Genomic DNA, 18837 nt, shown 5'->3' with positions numbered 1-18837 from the left:
GGTTTTAGAAAAGGTAGAGGAACCAGAGATCAAATAGCCAACAGCCACTGGATCATGGAAAAAGCAAGAGAGTTCCAGAAAAACATCTATTTCTGCTTTATTGACTATGTCAAAGCCTTTGACTGTGTGGGTCACAATAAAGTGTGGAAAATTCTGAAAGAGATAGGAATACCAGACCACCTGACCTGCCTCTTGAGAAACACGTATGCAGGGCAGGAAGCAACAGTTAGATCTGGACATGCAACAACAGACAGCTCCAAATAGGAAAAGGAGTACGTCAAGGCTGTATATTGTCACCCTGCTTATTTAACTTCTATGCAGAGTACATCATGAGAAACACTGGACTGGAGGAAGCACAAGCTGGAATCAAGATTGCCAGGAGAAATATCAATAACCTCAGATATGCAGATGACACCACCCTTATGGCAGAAAGTGAAGAGGAACTAAAAAGCCTCTTGATGAAAGTGAAAGTGGAGAGTGAAAAAGTTGGCTTAAAGCTCAACATTCAGAACACTAAGATCATGGCATCCAGTCCCATCACTTCATGGGAAATAGATGGGGAAACAGTGGAAACAGTGTCAGACTTTATTTTGGGGGGCTCCAAAATCACTGCAGATGGTGATTGCAGCCATGAAATTAAAAGATGCTTACTCCTTAGAAGTAAAGTTATGACCAACATAGACAGCATATTAGAAAGCAGAGACATTACTTTGCCAACAAAGGTCCTTCTATTAAAGGCTTTGGTTTTTCCAGTGGTCATGTATGGATGTGAGAGTTGGACTGTGAAGAAAGCTGAGCACCGAAGAACTGATGCTTTTGAAGTGTGGTGTTGGAGAAGACTCTTGAGAATCCCTTGGACTGCAAGGAGATCCAACCAGTCCATTCTAAAGGAGATCAGCCCTGGGATTTCTTTGGAAGGAATGATGCTAAAGCTGAAACTCCAGTACTTTGACCACCTCATGCGAAGAGTTGACTCATTGGAAAAGACTCTGATTCTGGGAGGGATTGTGGGCAAGAGGAGAAGGGGACGACAGAGGATGAGATGGCTGGATGGCATCACTGACTCGATGGACATGAGTTTGGGTAAACTCCGGGAGTTGGTGATGGACAGGGAGTCCTGGCATGCTGTGATTCATGGGGTCACAAAGAGTCGGCCACGACTGAGCGACTGAACTGAACTGAACTGATTTTATATTGAAAAGGAAGTATTAGTTGCTCGTTGTGTCCAACTGTTTGCAACCCCAAATTGCAAATTTATTTTGGGATAGAAAATAGTACTGTATTACACACTTAAAATTTTAAGAGGATAGATGTCTATAGACATTGATAGATGTCTAGATATCAGGCTCCTCTGACAGCCTATCCTCTTAGACATCTATGTATAGATATCTATAGATAGGCTGTCAGGCTCCTCTGTCCATGGAACTCTCCAGTCAAGAGTAGTGGAGTGAGTCGCCATTCCCTTCTTCAGGGAATCTTCCCTACCCATGGATCGAACCCTAGGTCTCCTGCATTGCAGGCAGATTCTTTACCATTTGAACTACCAGCCCAATTTTGTACTGGAGCATAGTCAGTTAACAATGTTTGATAGTTTCAGGGGAACATTGAGGGAACTCAGCCATCGGAAACTTCAAAAAACATTTACTTTTCTGTTTTATTTCAAATTGTCTAATTATTTCAAAAAATATATAAGCATATGATAGTTTGATAGTTTGCAGGATCCTAAAACAACCCAAACTCCCCCTTCAAGTTATAAATACTATCTTCTCTTTTTTATTCTTTACATTTTGTAACATAAGAGAGATTACATTTAATAAAACCAAATGCTAACACACAAAAAAACTCTGGAGGCCCAGGTGTGAGATCTGCCTTCACCTTCACCCTCCCCCATGTGGGCGGGGAGATCCTCCCAGACCAAGCTAGGTGTCCAGGAAGGTCAGCCACAGTCAGGGACAGTCAACAATCCAGAAGCCACTGCACCATGAGTGTCTCTGTGCTGAGTCCCACCAGAGCCCTGGGTGGGGTCTCTGGGCTCCTGCAGGTGGTCTCCCTGCTCGGCCTGGTTCTGCTTCTGCTCAAGGCGGCACAGCTCTACCTGCGCAGACAGTGGCTGCTCAAAGCCCTTCGTCAGTTCCCGTCTCCTCCTTCCCACTGGTTCTATGGACACAAGAAAGAGGTAGGATGGAGCAGGATGGGGGAGTGGGAGGGCAGGGAGGGCTGGGGTAAGGGATGGTCACGGTCAGTTAGTCCATGGGACAAAGCCTTTTTGTGTGACCAGCACATGGCCCCACGAAGTAACACAGCTTATCTCTTAGATCTAGGCTCCTCATCCAGTCCTGGGGGCTCACTCCTCCCAGGCCCTGTGCTGGTGTCCTCGAGTCTGTCAGACACCCCTTCCTCAGAGAGATCTCAGGCTGTCCTGGAAACCCTGCCCTTTGAAGACAATGGCTGTTCCTTATTGACTCTCCCTGCTCTCCAGGCAGAGCAGCTTTAACTGTCCTTACAAAACAGGCTTCTAGATGTTTCCCTGCTCATTACTCAATTGTATGCTCCCTGCCTGGCCCCGAGCTTGCTTGGGAGCACAGACATCAGTCTGATGGATCAGCCCTGTGGGTTCACTGTGTGTGGAGACAACACACAGGAATCCAAGACGGTGCGGGTCACAGGAAAAGAGGCTCACTTCCTGGGTCGTGTTATGTCAGGTATTAGAAAAAACTGGCTTCGTTTCTTAGGACTGAGGGATTTTTCCTGGTATGTAATGACAGTGCTTAATTCCTGACAAGTTGCTGTCACGCAGGAACGGTTTCCCAGGATGGGGTTAGGTGAGGAGAGCTGCCTGTTTGGTGTCCTCTCTCTGAACTATGAGCTCTTGGAACTGAGCCTGTAATCCCCCTCACCCTCAGCACCCAGCCCAGAGCTTGCACAGAGAGGTGTCAGTCCATTGTGTGGAGGGACAGGCAGGAGAGAAAAGAGCAGCTTGCAGGCTTGGAGGGGCAGCACTTGCCTAGAGGTACGGGGAGCTCAGAGCAAAGTCAGGGGCCACGTGGAAATGGCTCACCAAGGGTTTGTGGCTTAAACAATTGTTAGGAGACAATCACAGGTTGAACAGATATCAGGCCTCTCTTTCTCTGCAGCACGATTAGAGCAGAGTGGAGACAAAGAGAAGAACTAGAAGTAGCCCAAGCCCCATGCAGGCTGGCCCAGTACCTCTCTCCCCTCTCCTTCCTAATCTCCTGCACCTTGGGTGTCTCAAGGTCCTCTCCACCTGCCTGTGCATTCCAGCCTCTGGGACTTGGCTCCCCATGTGCTCTCTCCCTGGAATGATCTCATCCCTCACATGACTTTCTCACAAGCCCCAGGCCCAATTCATTTTCATTCTGGGTCTCCCAGGAGTGGAGAGGACAACTCTTTTTCTCTTGGATGTCCTGCTCACAACTCAGTGGTAACTGGATTCAGCTATTTCTCTCTTCAAGATCATAGCTATGAGCTTCTTCTGGAAAGCCTGCCTCTGGTTCATTTTTCTATCTTGAAATCATCTTGGTAAATTATGAATCAAATAATAGCAAGTGCAGGAAGAAGACTTTTCTAACATCCAGCTCTGAGTTAGACCCTATTCCCCAAAGCGTCCCCATAGGCTTTGTCTTTTCTCCATCACACTTTCATGACCCACTCCTGTTTTGGCCACTTAATATCTGAGTCTCCTCCACTAGCCTGCAGGGTCCAAACAGATGAGCATCTAGAGCCGCATCCTAATTTAGTACCTTAAATCCATGCCTGGCACAAAGTAAATGCTCAGTAAACACAGGCTTAGTGAAGGAACGTGACCCACAGTACAAGTTGCCTCAAAGCTGGGGAACTCTGATGGCAGAAAAATGTAGGCCGAGATCAGATACCAAAGGGGCAGAGGGTTGCTCTGAGTTACACCGCGTCATTGAAGTGAAGACAGTTTGACTACATGAAACACACCTGGGACCAATTGTTGATGAGAAATCCGGAGGTGACAAAACAAACTGAGTCTCCAAAGTTGAGGAAAGGCAGTTGCTCTGTGGCACAGAAAAAAGGCCACCAGGTAGAGGGAAGAAGGTGGGCAAAGACCTGGAAGATGAACAGGTGGAGCCAGTGCAAGAAGCACTGGAAGCAGCATCTTGAAGGCAGAGCAATGCATCCTGTGGAATCGCCACCTCATCAGGGCAAGAGTAGAGACGGTAGAGACAGAAAGGAAACGCCTTGGTGGTCCATAATCAGGAGTTTACAAAGATTCCTCTAAGTAGTGGTAAGTGTACAAAAGTTTCTGACAGTTAGTCAATGAAAATGAGATGAAAAATCCACATATCAAAATCTTATTTCAATACCATTCTCATATGTGTACACTCAGAATCTGTCCTACAACTGTGCACACACTCGGTATGAAAAATAATAATATATACACACAATGTGGTATTTAATTTTTTCCACTTAGCCATATACATTCCAAACAATCTTTCTTACTAAGAAACATTAACATGTATGCTGGGATAATATTAAACGTGTGTAGTGATTGGTACGGCAAAATTAAATTAACATATAAATTTAATTCTTAAGATATAATCTGTTCATTCTTTAAATAAATCTAATCATATGGCATCTGGTCCCATCACTTCATGGCAAATAGATGGGGAAACAGTGGAAACAGTGGCTGACTTTATATTTCTGGGCTCCAAAATCACTGCAGATGGTGACTGCAGCCATGAAATTAAAAGATGCTTACTCCTTAGAAGTAAAGTTATGACCAACATAGACAGCATATTAGAAAGCAGAGACATTACTTTGCCAACAAAGGTCCTTCTATTAAAGGCTATGGTTTTTCCAGTGGTTATATATGGATGTGAGAGTTGGACTGTGAAGAAGGCTGAGCACCGAAGAATTGATGCTTTTGAACTGTGGTGTTGGAGAAGACTCTTGAGAGTCCCTTGGACTGCAAGGAGATTCAGCCAGTCCATCCTAAAGGAGATCAGTCCTGGGTGTTCATTGGAAGGACTGATGCTGAAGCTGAAACTCCAATACGTTGGCCAGCTGATGCAAAGAGTTGACTCACTTGAAAAGACCCTGATGCTAGGAAAGATTGAGGGCAGGAGGAGAAGGGGACGACAGAGAATAAGATGGTTGGATGGCATCATCAACTCAATGGACATGGGTTTGGGTAGACTCCGGGAGTTGGGGATGGACAGGGAGGCCTGGCATGCTGCGGTTCATGGGGTCACAGAGTCAGACATGACTGAGCAACTGAACTAGACTGAACTGAATCATATGACAATACTGCTTACCAAGTGATAGAAATTATCATCAGTTGCTCAAGCAACAAATGATTTCCAAAATTGTCATAAACCAAGTAATTATCTTTGATGTAAGTTTCTGTAGGCAGTTTGTAGTGTTGGCCCATACCTCTACCTGACATGGGACAGAATCCGATCTTAGGACAGTGATGGACAGCCTGCAAGATTGGATGAGATTCCAGGTCAGAAGAAATAGTTCTAAACTCTTAGTTCTGCTGATGGATCCAGAATGATAATCTGGTACCCTTCCAGACCTTCACCCTGACATCAGCTCCAGAACTAAAAGAAAGGCATTATTGACTTGTCTTTCCCTTGATGACAGTTCCAAAAGGAGAGTGAGCTGCCACCGCTACTGGAAAGGGTAGAGAAATACCCAAAGGCCTGTGTTCGCTGGCTGTGGGGCACAAAGGCCTTAGTATTGGTCTACGACCCTGACTACATGAAGGTGTTCCTGGGGAGATCAGGTAAGAAGGAAACCCTCAGCTGGAGACAATCTTTCATTTGAGTACATGTCCCTGGATGTGAAATTCCGGAAGAGACTGACACTTCAGACATCAAGGCCTGAGCTCCTCCAAACACCCTCCCAACCAAAAGCAAGACTAGGATTTCTCTTTTGTCTTACTTTTTACAAACGAATTGAGATGATCCCAGAACTGGAAGATGATTCCCTGTCCACACTGATACAGGTTGGGCACCTCTCATTGTTGCCTCTTCTGGGTCATGAGATGGCCAGATGACCACACGCTGTAGAAAAACCACAGGTTCTTTCTTATTCTCTGGCAGTGAACTGAGTTTATGTTTCAGGGCAATTCACCATCTTAGTCCTGTGGGTGTTCTGCTCTGGAGCACCAAGCCTCCCTTCCTGGGACCACAATGACTATCAGGACAGAAAGAGTCAGGGATGGGAAGCAAGAGTGCTGTGGCTTCAGAAAGATTGTCATCTGATAAGAACCAAGAAAGGAAGGGAGTCTATGGTCTAGACCTCAGCTGCTCTGGAGGCTCCTTGCCAAGTCTGTTGCCATCCACATTCCTTCTATACCTTTCAGACCCAAAGCCTCATAGAACCTACAAATACTTGGCTCCCTGGATTGGTAAGTACATTTAAATACAACTGCAGACCACCCACCATTTAGGTTAAACAAGAGCAGTCTCTTTGCGTAAATGGAGAACAACAGGTGCCAGGCACCCTCATCTCTGAATCAAACCTCATTTCTCTTCTGCTAATAAAACCCTCAGCCTTTATAATGGTGCTGTAGCCCTCCTTTTACCTAAGCTTCTTCTTCATAACTTCTCAGTCTTTACTAATGTTCCCAGTCTAACTTTTCGGTAAGTCCTTTGATCACCTGTCCACCTACTCTTTTTCAACCTCAATCTCACTGCTCTCGTAATCACATCCTATGGACAGACATACTGTAAATTCACATCCCTGAAATGTACTGGCTTTTCCCACCCCTGCCCATGATGAGCCTTCTCCTGACACCCTTGGTTCCTCCCAAGTTGGCCCCACTCTCCCCAATGCCCATACACACCCATCCATGGTTCAGGGACAGGTTTGCTGCTATTGGAGGGGCAGAAGTGGTTCCAGCACCGGCGGATGCTGACCCCAGCCTTCCGCTATGACATCCTGAAGGCCTACGTGGGAATCATGGCCGACTCTGTCCGAGTGATGCTGGTGAGTCCATCCCTTGTCACCATATGCACTAGAATCCAGGACAGCTGACATAGTCCACTATCAGACATTTATGTCCCTCAGACATCCATTGAATAGAGCCCCACAGAATGATGCATTCTCAACTTAGTATGAGACAGTGTTCATTAAAGCTAGGTGGAACAGAGGAACATCTAGGCACCAGCTTGGATGCATACTTTTCTTCTCACCAAGAGAAATCAGGGTCATGGTGTATTCAGGGTCCACTCTTCTCCCATCTCCATGTTTGAACACAGGGGGGTAGATCAAGGAGGTCAGTGCAAATTGGCCCTGGCTGGCCTGGGCAATGGCAGCTTCGGTGGCAGAGTGGACATCCCAGGATGTCACACAGGTGGGCTCTGGCCTGGGTTCCATGGCTTCTGCACATCACTGAGCCACTCATGGGAGGAAATGAGTCCAGGTCTACACTCACAGAGCTGGGTCTTCACAAACATCATCTCTGATCTGGACTGGGCATCACCTGGTCTTAGGTAACATTAAATGAATGAAAGGAATTGAGTAGTTCATACCCCTTCTAAGAGCCCCATTAGAGTCACTTTAGCTTTTCCTTGCCTTGAAATATTTGCTTTGTAGTGTTGATAACACTTTTCCAGATCTGACCACAGGACACAAAATATTCTCCCCTGACTATGCTTTCTGCTCAGCCACAAGCTGGTTAATATCATAAATTATTCCTAAAATTCATAATTAATTAGGATATTAGAAGAGAATACAACTATTATATAGTAACAGTTCAAAGAAATAGTCATTACATTATACATGTGTGTTACAGCCCTAAGTTGCTAAAACAAGTCTGCTTAGAAAATTAGGAAATTTCATCTGAAGATGTAGAGACAGAGAGAAAGCCAGGCCTTCTGGGGAAGCAGAGTAGGGTCAATCCCCATACCTCCACAGGACAAGTGGGAAGAGCTTGTCAGCCAGGACTCACATCTGGAGATCTTTGGACATGTCTCCTTGATGACCCTGGACACCATCATGAAGTGCGCCTTCAGCCACCAGGGCAGCGTCCAGATGGACAGGTCAGTGACAGCTCTTCAACGGCAGGGTCCTTTTCTCACCAGCTGGGAATGACTTACCTGAGAGGCAATAAGGGCAGTGTTAATGCTTCTCAGCACAAAAAGTAAGTTCTGCGAGAGACATGGACCAAAGTCAAATTCTACCCAGACTATTCTTGACTCAATCACTAGTTCCAGTTTCCTACACAAGGAGAAGCCTGGATCCTCAGGCCACTTGTAAATACTGAGGGGCTCCTCGGGCTAAGACAGAAATGGCAATACCTCAGTGCTCCCTGTCCCCACTGATGAGGAATCCTTGACCCAGAGCCCCAGTCCCTCTCTAAGTCAGCGCCTCCCTCAACTCCAGCCTCTTCTGCATCCTCTCCCTTCAGGAGCTCCCAGTCCTACATCCAGGCCATCAGGGACCTCAGTCATCTGATTGTTTCCCGACTCCGGAATGCTTTCCACCAGAACGACCTCATCTACAGGCTGACTCCTGAAGGCCGCTGGAACCACCGGGCCTGCCAGCTCACCCATCAACACACAGGTTCCCCTCCCTCCTGGGCTGCTCCCCCACCTTCATCAGGCACATATGGGAGGGCCTGGCCTTGATTCTTCAGGCAGAGGCCAGACTCCTGTTTCCTCTTCAGGAGCTGGCACACGCCCACCTGCTGTAGGGACTGGGAACCCAGAGGTCGGGGTTTCAGGTGTTGTGTAGGGAGTTACAGGAGTCACCAGGTTGGTGATGACTGAGTGAGACCTCCCTTCCCAGCAGCATTCAGGCAGAGCCTTCATGGGCTGTGTTACTTTAGGGATTGCTGCCTGGAGTAGATGTCGCTGGAGCTCTCAGTCCTGACATGCTCACCCAGTGCCACCCACCTCATCCACCTGGCACCCAGACTGGGCCTGAGGGGCAGATGGGGCTATGGTGGGGCTGCATATGGGCCCCCAGAGTCCTCAGCTCTGGCTGGGAACCTCTTTTCTGGGACAGATGCAGTGATCAAGGAGAGGAAGGCTCACCTGCAGAAGGAGGGAGAGCTGGAGAAGGTGAGGAGCAGGAGGCACTTGGACTTCCTGGACATCCTCCTCCTTGCCAGAGTAAGTGTAGCCAAGAGAAGCCTGAGCTTTTGGGCAGAAGCACACAGGAAGGGCAGACCCTGCACTCTGGCCCTGCCTCCACAGATGGAGAATGGGAGCAGCTTGTCTGACGAGGACCTCCGTGCTGAAGTGGACACGTTCATGTTCGAGGGTCATGACACCACAGCCAGTGGCATCTCCTGGATCCTCTATGCTCTAGCCTCCCATCCTGAGCATCAGCAGAGGTGTCGGGAAGAGATCCAGAGCCTCCTGGGGGATGGCGCCTCCATCACCTGGTGAGCATCCAGGAGATGGAAGAGCCCTGTCCCACCTAGCTAGAGAGAATCCCTGCTTGTCCTGTCCTGCCTGCTCTCAGATGGGCTTCCTTGCAGGGATCACCTGGACCAGATGCGCTACACGACCATGTGCATCAAGGAGGCAATGAGACTTTATCCACCAGTACCATTCATTGGCAGAGAGCTGAGCAAGCCCATCACCTTCCCTGATGGACGCTCCTTACCTGCAGGTATGAACTTCACCTCACCACTCACCTAAGCACTCTGTAGGACCACGTGGTAGACCAGAAATCCACATATGCTTTCCCAGTTGCAGTATGCTCTGATTTTTTTCTGCCAGAAGTTAATACTTACCCACTAGTTTGAATGAGTTTTGAAAAATGTTTTCCTTTAAAAACCTAGGAATAATACTACCATATATACAACAATCCCACTACTGGGAATTTAACCTGAGACCCTGGAAATAAAAAAGAACGTGTACCACAGTGTTCATTGCAGCATTATTTACAATAGCCAGGACATGGAAGCAAACTATATGTCCATCAACAAATGAATGGATTATGAAGATGTGGTCCATAAACTCAAGGGAATATTACTGTCATAAAACAGTATGAAACTGAGTCTGTTGCAGTGAGGTGGATGAACCTGCAGCCTGTTATACAGAGTGAAATAACTCAGAAACAGAAAAACAAATATCATATATTAACACATATATATAGAATCCAGAAAAATAGTACTGATGAACCATTTGCAGAGAAGGAATGGAGATGTAGACATCAGTTCGGTTCAGTCACTCAGTCGTGTCTGACTGTTTGCAACCCCATGGACTGCAATACGCCAGGCTTCCCTGTCCATCACCAACTCCAAGAGATTACTTAAACTCATGTCCATCGAGTCGGTGATGCCATCCAAACTTCATCCCCTTTTCCTCCAGCTGTCTGTCTTTCCCAGCAAAAGGGTCTTTTCCAATGAATCAGATCTTTGCATGAGGTGGCCAAAGTACTGGAGCTTCAGCTTCAGCTTCAGCATCAGTCCTTCCAATGAATATTCAGGACTGATTTCCTTTAGAACGGACTGGTTGGATCTCCTTGCAGTCCAAGGGACTCTCAAGACTCTTCTCCAACACCACAGTTCAAAAGCATCAATTCTTCGGTGCTCAGCTTTCCTTATGGTCCAACCTTCACATCCATAGATGACTACCGGAAAAACCATAGCTTTGACTATATGGACCTTCATCTCAAAGTGATTTCTTGGCTTTTTAATATGCTGTCTTGGTTGGTATTAGCTTTTCTTCCAAAGAGCAAGCGTCTTTTAATTTCATCACTGCAATCACCATCTGCAGTGATTTTGGAGTCCAAGAAAATAAAGTCTGTCACTGTTTCTATTGTTTCCCCATCTATTTGCCATGAAGTGATCGGGCCAGATCCCATGATCTTATTTTTCTGAATGTTGAGTTTTAAGCCACTTTTTCACTCTCCTCTTTCACTTTCATCACGAAGCTCTTCAGTTCCTCTTTGTTTTCTGCCGTAAGGGTGTCATCTGCATATCTGAGGTTATTGATATTTCTCCTGGCAATCTTGATTCCAGCTTGTGCTTCTTCCAGCCCAGCGTTTCTCATGATGTAATCTGCATAGAAGTTAAATAAGCAGGGTGACAATATACAGCCTTGACGTACTCCTTTTCCTATTTGGAACCAGTCTGTTGTTCCATGTCCAGTTCTAACTGTTGCTTCCTGACCTGCATACAGGTTTCTCAAGAGGCAGGTCAGGTGGTCTGGTCTTCCTATCTCTTTCAGAATTTTCCACAATTTATTGTGATCCACACAGTCAAAGGCTTTGGCACAGTCAATAAAGCAGAAATAAATATTTTTCTGGAACTCTCTTGCTTTTTCGATGATCCAGCAGATGTTGGCAATTTGATCTCTGGTTCCTCTGCCTTTTCTAAAACCATCTGGAACATCCGGAAGTTCACAGTTCACGTATTGCTGAAGCCTGGCTTGGAGAATTTTGAGCATTACTTTACTAGCGTGTGAGATGAGTGCAATTGTGTGGTAGTTTGAGCATTCTTTGGCATTGCCTTTCTTTGGGATTGGAATGAAAACTGACCTTTTCCAGTCCTCAGAAAACTGCTGAGTTTTCCAAATTTGCTGGCATATTGAGTGCAGCACTTTCACAACATCATCTTTCAGGATTTGAAATAGCTCAACTGGAATTCCATCACCTCCACTAGCTTTGTTCATCGTGATGCTTCCTAAGGCCCACTTGACTTCACATCCCAGAATGTCTCACACCATCGTGATTATCTGGGTCGTGAAGATCTTTCTTGTACAGTTCCTCTGTGTATCCTTGCCACCTCGTCTTAATATCTTCTGCTTCTTTTATGTCCATACCCCTTACCATCTCTGTCCTTTATTGAGGCCATCTTTATATGAAATGTTCCCTTGGTATCTCTAATTTTCTTGAAGAGATCTCTAGTCTTTCCCATTCTGTTGTTTTCCTCTATTTCTTTGCATTGATCACTGAGGAAGGCTTTCTTTTTATCTCTCCTTGCTATTCTTTGGAACTCTGCATTCAAATGGGAATATCTTTCTTTTTCTCCTTTGCTTTTCACTTCTCTTCTTTTCACAACTATTTTTAAAGCCTCCTCAGTCAGCCATTTTTTTTTTTTTTTTTGCATTTCTTTTCCATAGGGATGGTTTTGATCCCTGTCTCCTGTACAATGTCACGAACCTCAGTCCATAGTTCATCAGGTACTCTGTCTATCAGATCTAGTCCTAGTAACATCCAAGTAAAACAATGAGTGGGTTGCTATTTCCATCTCTCTCTCTCTCTCTCTCAATGTACACACACAACATTGTACAGCTAGTAACATCCAATTAAAAACATGATTGACACGGAACTTGAATGCAACAAAAGCTCAATAAACAAATGTTAACCCTTGAATGTGGTCTTATAATGGAAACTAAAACTCTAATTCCTTGAAACCTGAAGACTTAAGAGAAAAGCAGACAGAAGCAGGGGGAAGCATGCTTCTTCCACATGGATCCAAGTAAAGGAGGGAGCTTAGGGACTCCACTGTCATGGGTCGGAGTCCAGTCTCTGAGGATTTCTCTGGTGGGTGGCAGAGAGCAGCTGATGATGAAGTCTGAGAGCCCTGCCATAGCTGGAGGCCACCCACTGATTCACCTCACAGTGGGTCTGAATCCCAGCCCTTCCCCATCTTAGCTGTGTGATCATAGACAAATCCCTTAATCTTTCTGAGGCTCAGGTGCTTCATCGGTTCATGGGGATAGAACTGCCTTCCTTGAGGGCTGTGTGAGGATTAAATGAGTTATTGCACATTCCCCAGGGTCATGATGGCACTTGATAAATGTGAGTTGTCACCTGAGTTGCTCCTAAATGTAAGCCTCCAATTCTTTTACTTCTCAGTCCTATTTCCTGGTCACCTACTCCTAATGGAGCTCATGTGCTTTTTCATGCCCAGCCCACCTGTCTTGCAAGAACATCATTTCATTCAGAGTGATGGAGGGTGCTCCCATGGTGGTTCCCAGGACTTTTGTGAAGACATACTCCCCCTGCTTCATGGGGACCATCAGGCTTCTCTCTCTCCTCTGCCCCACAGGAATCTTAGTCTCCCTCTCCTTTTATGGACTTCATCACAACCCAAACGTGTGGCCGAATCCGGAGGCAAGTTGATGGTGTGAGGAGGGGATGGGATGCTCGCTCCACACCAGCCGCTGCTGCTCCTGCTCTGTGGATTGATGTGAGGAGTTTGACCATCACTGTCCTAGCCCCATTGTTCTCTCTGCAGGTGTTTGACCCAACCCGGTTCTCACCAGGTTCTACTCAACACAGCTATGCCTTCCTGCCCTTCTCAGGAGGATCCAGGTGAGGCCTCTGTACTGGGGGAAGCAGGTGTCACTGGTTGCTCCCTGATATGTGTGACTGTCTACATTAGTATGTGGTGCATGCAGTTCTGTCCTTGTGTGCTGATGTGGTGAGAAGGAGGCATGGGTCTCCATGTACAAGAAGGTCTTTAGGGCCCACCACAATGACGTTGACCTCCTGATGTCCACAAGGATGGACATCATTTCCATGTCAGTGACTGATCCAAAGTATCCAGGGTTTTCCTCACTTTAGGAGTATGACATCTTAACATTAGAAGTCTTCTTGAAAGTTAAGCTACACATGTTTGGTTTGGACAATTTCAGTCACCTTAAAAGACGGTTTCTTCTGTTCCCACATTGCTAGCCAGCCTACTGCCTTTCTACTTAATCCACCAGTCCACCTCTCACTGTATCTATTGTGTTTGCATGGGTTTGGAATATCGGTTGCCTTCCATGTCCTGAGGCTTTGAGTCATGTCTGTGATTAGTCAGTTGTTGTTTGAATAAGTTTCACAGTCATGAGTGTGTTCTCTAGTTCTACAGTACATCTGACATAATTTTGGCTTCATATTAATATAACCATGACATATTTTCCTGTTGCCAAAATTCTTTATATAATAGCAGAAGTTATATATCATAGTCTCAGAGTCTACAGAGTCTAATGTTAGCAAGATAAAGAGTAAAGTGGAGGACAATCAAGTCAGCTTTGGGGAGAAAACTATTTTTTATTTGACAAGCATTTGTAAAGTCCCTTGCATGTAAAGTATAAAGCACCTTTGAAATAGCTATTAACCTGGATGATACATTCCTAAATGACTGAAGATCTTAAAGGCTACAGCTGCTGCTGCTGCTAAGTCACTTCAGTCGTGTCCGACTCTGTGCGACCCCATGGACGGCAGCCCACCAGGCTCCGCTGTCCCTGGGATTCTCCAGGCAAGAACACTGGAGTGAGTTGCCACTGCCTTCTCCAATGCATGAAAGTGAAATGGAAGTCACTCAGTCGTGTCCGACTCTTCGCGACCCCATGGTCTGCAGCCTACCAGGTTCCTCAGTCCGTGGGCTACAGAACCTCCCCTAAAATAGTAACTTCAGTGGCTTTGTAACTTAGTAGAAACAAGTTTTTTCTGACTCTACAGTTCTAGGAAATTTTCAACTGTGAATCAACATTCACAGAACAGCTTTGAAGCAAATTGTCTTCCTGAATTGCTTCTAGAATTTGGTTTACACCAGGGTCCAGTCCTTCCTTGTAGACATGGCTGCACATCATGCAGCTGCCACTAGAGGAAAGGGGAAACTAGGCAGCTTGATTTTAGGTCAGAATGAATATTTGTTATACTCTCAGTCCACTTGAGTTGTTTTCAATTCAATTAATATTGTTCAAATGTGAAAGTATGTATTAAGCGTGTCCATGTGCCAAGACCTGTGCTAGGAGATGGGAACACAGGGATGATAACGCTGTCCTCCCCCAGGGCTCACTGTCAACAACATGTCTCCTCAAGACAGACATCATTCACACATCCACTCTTTCACTCATTCATTCCTTGAAAAGACTGTGGAGGATCCATGATCCGGCACTGTGCTGGGCACTGGATGTGCTGTGTCCTTGAGTTACACCCATGGTACCTTCAGGGTCCAGAGTGGGAAGAGGTGCAGCCAGCAGAGGGGGTGAGGGTGGTGGTCACTGGATGGAGCCTTGAGCATGAGGATGGCAGAGGTGAGGAGGTGAGGGGACCTCAACAGTTGCTGAGTCAGAAAGAGGAGCTGGACAGATCCCAGGTGAGTGAGGAAGAATCCAGAGAGGGCTGTGATGCCGCTGAGGCACTGGGGCGTGTGCTCCCTGTGATGTGGAAGATAGCAGGCCTGGAGCTACTGGGGCTTTAGAGGGAGGGGAGGAATGGAGGCTGAAAAGGCCAGATGAGGAGCCCAAGGGATGGTTAGGAAGGTCATTTCTGGATTAGAATGGAGCATTCCAAAGGTAGATTGACTAAGGGGCTGAGGGGGACAGGAAGCCAGACCATTAATTCAGAGGCAAATGGTCAGCTGGTTAGGGTTGTTAACCCATGTCCCACCAGGAAGCCTCCCTGTTGCCATTCTGACTCCTTACACAACCCTGTCTTGTCATCTCTGGGAACTGGGCAGCCTGTTTGTCTACCATAGGTGGTAAGGTCCTGAGAGGCTGTCCACCCTGCCCCTACAGTGCCCTGGGCTGACCTGAAACAGGGAATTGCCAGTGGATGAGTGAATACTAGTTCACAGTCTGGATCCAGTTGACTTGACTCTGTAGCTTAGAGCACTGACGCTCCCCAGGTTTTCCTGCTGAGAGCAGAAGTAGAAGGTAGGAGATAGTCCTTGGAGAGGTGGGCTTTGTCATAGGTCAGGGGAAGAGTTTGGCCCAAGGCTTGGCTGTCAAGTTCAATGCAATGAGTAAGGAAGGGATCAGGGCTGGGCCATGTGGAGGGCAGCCCTGAATCCCTGTGATCAGCAGGGGTTAGAAACCTCTGCTCTCTTCCTTTTTATCTCCCAACCCAGGAACTGCATCGGGAAGCAGTTTGCCATGAATGAGTTGAAGGTGGCCGTGGCCCTGACCTTGCTTCGCTTTGAGCTGTCACCAGATCCCTCCAGGGTCCCTGTGCCCACTCCAATCATGGTGCTGAGATCCAAAAATGGGATCCACTTGCAGCTCAGGAAACTGTCTGATCCAGGTGGAGACAAGGACAAGCTCTGAGGGCCCCTGCCCGCCATCCTGTCTTGCTGTCACTCTCCCTGTCCTTGCCCCTTTGCCCATTTCCTGCTTCTGTCTACCCCCTACCAGCTTGCCTTATCTCCTGCCTCCTGCCCAGCAGCTGACTTTCTGCCCTTCTCCTCTCACCTTTCTCCAGGCTCTCTATCTGCTGTCTCTCCATCTGTCTCTGACCCCCTGTATCTCTCACTGTCCACTGGAATCCTGATCACCCGATACCCTCCAGTCTGTCTGTTGTCTCCTCTGTTTCTCCCCTTCTGCCTGCCTATCTGACCCTGAATTCACGTATATTTGCTTCTAAAATAATTTGCCATTGGCTTAGGGACTTGGGGCTTCTCTGATGGCTTATGGGATAAAAAACCCACTTGGTATGCAGGAGCCACCAGAGAGAAATTCAATATCTGGGTCAGGAAGATCCCTTGGAGAAGGAAATGGCAACCCACTCCAGTATTCTTGCCTGGGAAATCCCATGAACAGAGGAGCCTGGTGGATTGCAGTTCACAGGATGGCAAAGAGTTGGACTTGACTAAGCACAGGGCAGAATATCTTAGAGACTTAGAAAAATACAAAGTTATTCTCTGAAGACTCTGGAGTGAGAAATCTGAAGTGGGTTTCCCTGGGAAAAGGAAGATGTTGGTGGGCTCCACCTCCAAAGATCTAGGACCGGGTCCCACTCTTTGCCTGTTCTGCATCTAGCTCTGCAATCCTTGCATTCCTTGGCTCCTGGGCCCTCCTCCCTATGTGAATTGAGCAGCATCTCAAACGTCCCTCTGCTTCTGTCTTCACATCACTTTCTCTTTCACCAGGACTTTTGTGATTAGATGAACAACTCAGATAAGACAGACTTGTTCTCCTGTCTGGTGATTAGGATGAGGACACCTGGGCAGCCATTGCTGGACATGTTAAGTCTTGTGTGACCACCATCAGCCTGTCTCCGGCTCTCTCCAATGCCTACCCATGTGTCAGTCATGTGGCTTCCCCTCTCTTGCTCTCCCTTAATAAAGTTCGCATGTCATATGGAGTGTACTTGTCTTCTCTGAAAGGATCTGGATGAAACAAAAGAGAAAGAAGTGGAGGGAAGACAGTAGAGAGGAGGAGGGGAGATGACACCTGCTCTGTGGGGCTGGAACCCCAGCAGGGAAAGTGTGTCTGGCCCCACTGCAGCCTCACACTCTGAGGTCCCTCATGCCCCACATGCTGCCTGGCACCTGAAGCTCCCATGACAGCTGAGTCAGGAGAAAGGGCTTGTCTCCAAAGGCTCAGAGGGAAGATGCTCACACCAGCACCTGTCAGGGAAGGAGCCTCCTGCTCTTCCGTGGTGGCTTCCTCACCCCATCTGTAGAGGGGCCCAGCCAGCACCCACCCTGTGCTAGCAGGGAAGACATTACAGACTTGGCCAGACACAAGGGGCTTCTTCACCCCAAATGAGATTTGAGCAGAGTCCAGGCTGGCCTTCTCTCCAGTCCCTTGGCAGCCCTTCCTCTCAGGCATGGCCTCAGGCTCCTCAGAAGCCTAGAGTGGGCAGCTGTGCTGGAGGGTATAGGAGGAGCCAACTGGGCACAAGGCTTGGCTACTGGTAACAGGTGTCAGACCCAAATCCAGGACAGCTGGTGGCACCTCCCCCACAGGATAGCACCTTGGAGTCCCTGGCATGCAGCCTGGCCACTCTGAGTGAGGACAGGCTTCTTCAACCCTGCCATTCCTGGAGACCATGTTGGGGCCTGTCCTCCTGACCCTGGGCACTGACCAGAACCAGACCCTTTGCACTCCTCCTCCAGCCTCTCTGCACCCAGCCCTGCTCTCTTCTGGTTCTGCACAAAGGTCCTCCTCCCTTCCACCCCTGCCCTTCCTAGACCAGTGTCCTGGTGCCAGAGGAGACCTCCCAGCAGCGCTGTGCTGTGCTGTTGCCATGTGCCTCCTAATGGGACCTCTCCCCAGCCAGTGCCTGTGGCCAGGACCTTCAGACCAGTAATCCTCTCCCCATCTCCAGGTTCCTAGGTCACCAGGCTAGTTCATTCTGCTTCTAGAAGTGACCAGGGGAAGGCTTTCTTCTGCAACAGATGGGTCACACTCTCACTTGCTCTCTTTCTATGGCCATCTTAGTTCTGCACTCCCCCTACAAAACACCCGGTTAAGCCGCAGAAAAATCCCTGCCCTAGAGCAGGAGTTGCCACAGTCGCAGGCTGAGACAAGGTCTAGAACAGAAACCAGAACTTGAGGAACAGGATTCTGTGCAAGCAACCACACAAGCCCAGCTGGCAGCAGCAGCTGAAACTGATGAAGAACCAGTTAGGAAAGCAAAACAGAGCTGGAGTGAAAGGAAGGCATGGAAGGCTATGTCCAAACTAGGTCTTCACCAGGTTACAGGGGTTACTAGAGTGGTTATCCAGACATCTAAGAATATCCTTTTTGTCATCAAGAAACCAGATGTGTACAAGAGCCCAGCTTCAAATACCTAGATAGTTTTGAGGGAAGCCAAGATCAAGGACTTATCTCAGCAAGCACAATTAGCAGCTGCTGAGAAATTCAACGTTCAAAGTGAAGCTGTTTCCAAAATTCAGGAAAACACAGATTCCAACTGTACAAGAGGAGAGTGAAGAGGAAGAGGTTGATGAAACAGGTGTGGAAGTTAAGGGGCTAGAATTGGTCACGTCACAAGCAAATGTGTCAAGAACAAAGGCAGTCTGAGCCCTGAAGAACAACAGTAATGATATTGTAAGTGCTATTACGGCATTAACAATACCTATCTGAAAAAAGGACCTTTTTTGGTGCTTCAAAAGAGTAACTGCAGCTGACTTTGAAGTTTGTACTGTTTCTAACATTA

At 47.3% G+C, this 18837-nt stretch overlaps 1 protein-coding gene and 1 pseudogene across 2 annotated transcripts; both read left to right on the top strand.

Annotated features, from left to right (window-relative positions):
- The first annotated feature begins 1948 nt into the window (after positions 1-1948).
- LOC104984604 (taurochenodeoxycholic 6 alpha-hydroxylase-like) lies at positions 1949-17034 on the top strand. 2 transcript variants are annotated; one of them, XM_010834420.1, is made up of 13 exons: positions 1949-2176; positions 5635-5776; positions 6359-6403; positions 6857-6984; positions 7915-8039; positions 8408-8562; positions 9007-9113; positions 9198-9388; positions 9485-9618; positions 13010-13074; positions 13199-13275; positions 15803-15975; positions 16820-17034. In XM_010834420.1, the coding sequence occupies exons 1-13, from the start codon at positions 1982-1984 to the stop codon at positions 16828-16830; spliced, it is 1548 nt and encodes a 515-aa protein (XP_010832722.1). In that variant the 5' UTR covers positions 1949-1981; the 3' UTR covers positions 16831-17034. The 2 variants fall into 2 exon arrangements, with proteins under 2 accessions (XP_010832722.1, XP_010832721.1); XM_010834419.1 differs by lacking the exon at positions 16820-17034 and having other exon boundaries at positions 1982-2176; positions 15803-16421.
- A 690-nt stretch (positions 17035-17724) lies between these two features.
- On the top strand, positions 17725-18837 carry LOC104984625 (annotated as a pseudogene).

The sequence above is a fragment of the Bison bison genome, unplaced genomic scaffold, assembly GCF_000754665.1.
Source record: "Bison bison bison isolate TAMUID 2011002044 unplaced genomic scaffold, Bison_UMD1.0 scf7180017864033, whole genome shotgun sequence".
NCBI lineage: Eukaryota > Metazoa > Chordata > Mammalia > Artiodactyla > Bovidae > Bison > Bison bison.
The sequence above is the reverse complement of the archived record's forward strand: the minus strand, read 5'-3'. Positions and strand labels throughout refer to the sequence as shown.

Bases quoted from the DNA above. Each gene is read 5' to 3' on its own strand.
- LOC104984604 (XM_010834419.1), top strand. From the start codon at position 1,982: ATGAGTGTCTCTGTGCTGAGTCCCACCAGAGCCCTGGGTGGGGTCTCT. The intron at 5,777-6,358 runs GTAAGAAGGAAA...TATACCTTTCAG, and splicing joins GGTGTTCCTGGGGAGATCAG to ACCCAAAGCCTCATAGAACC. The intron at 9,114-9,197 runs GTAAGTGTAGCC...CTGCCTCCACAG, and splicing joins ACATCCTCCTCCTTGCCAGA to ATGGAGAATGGGAGCAGCTT.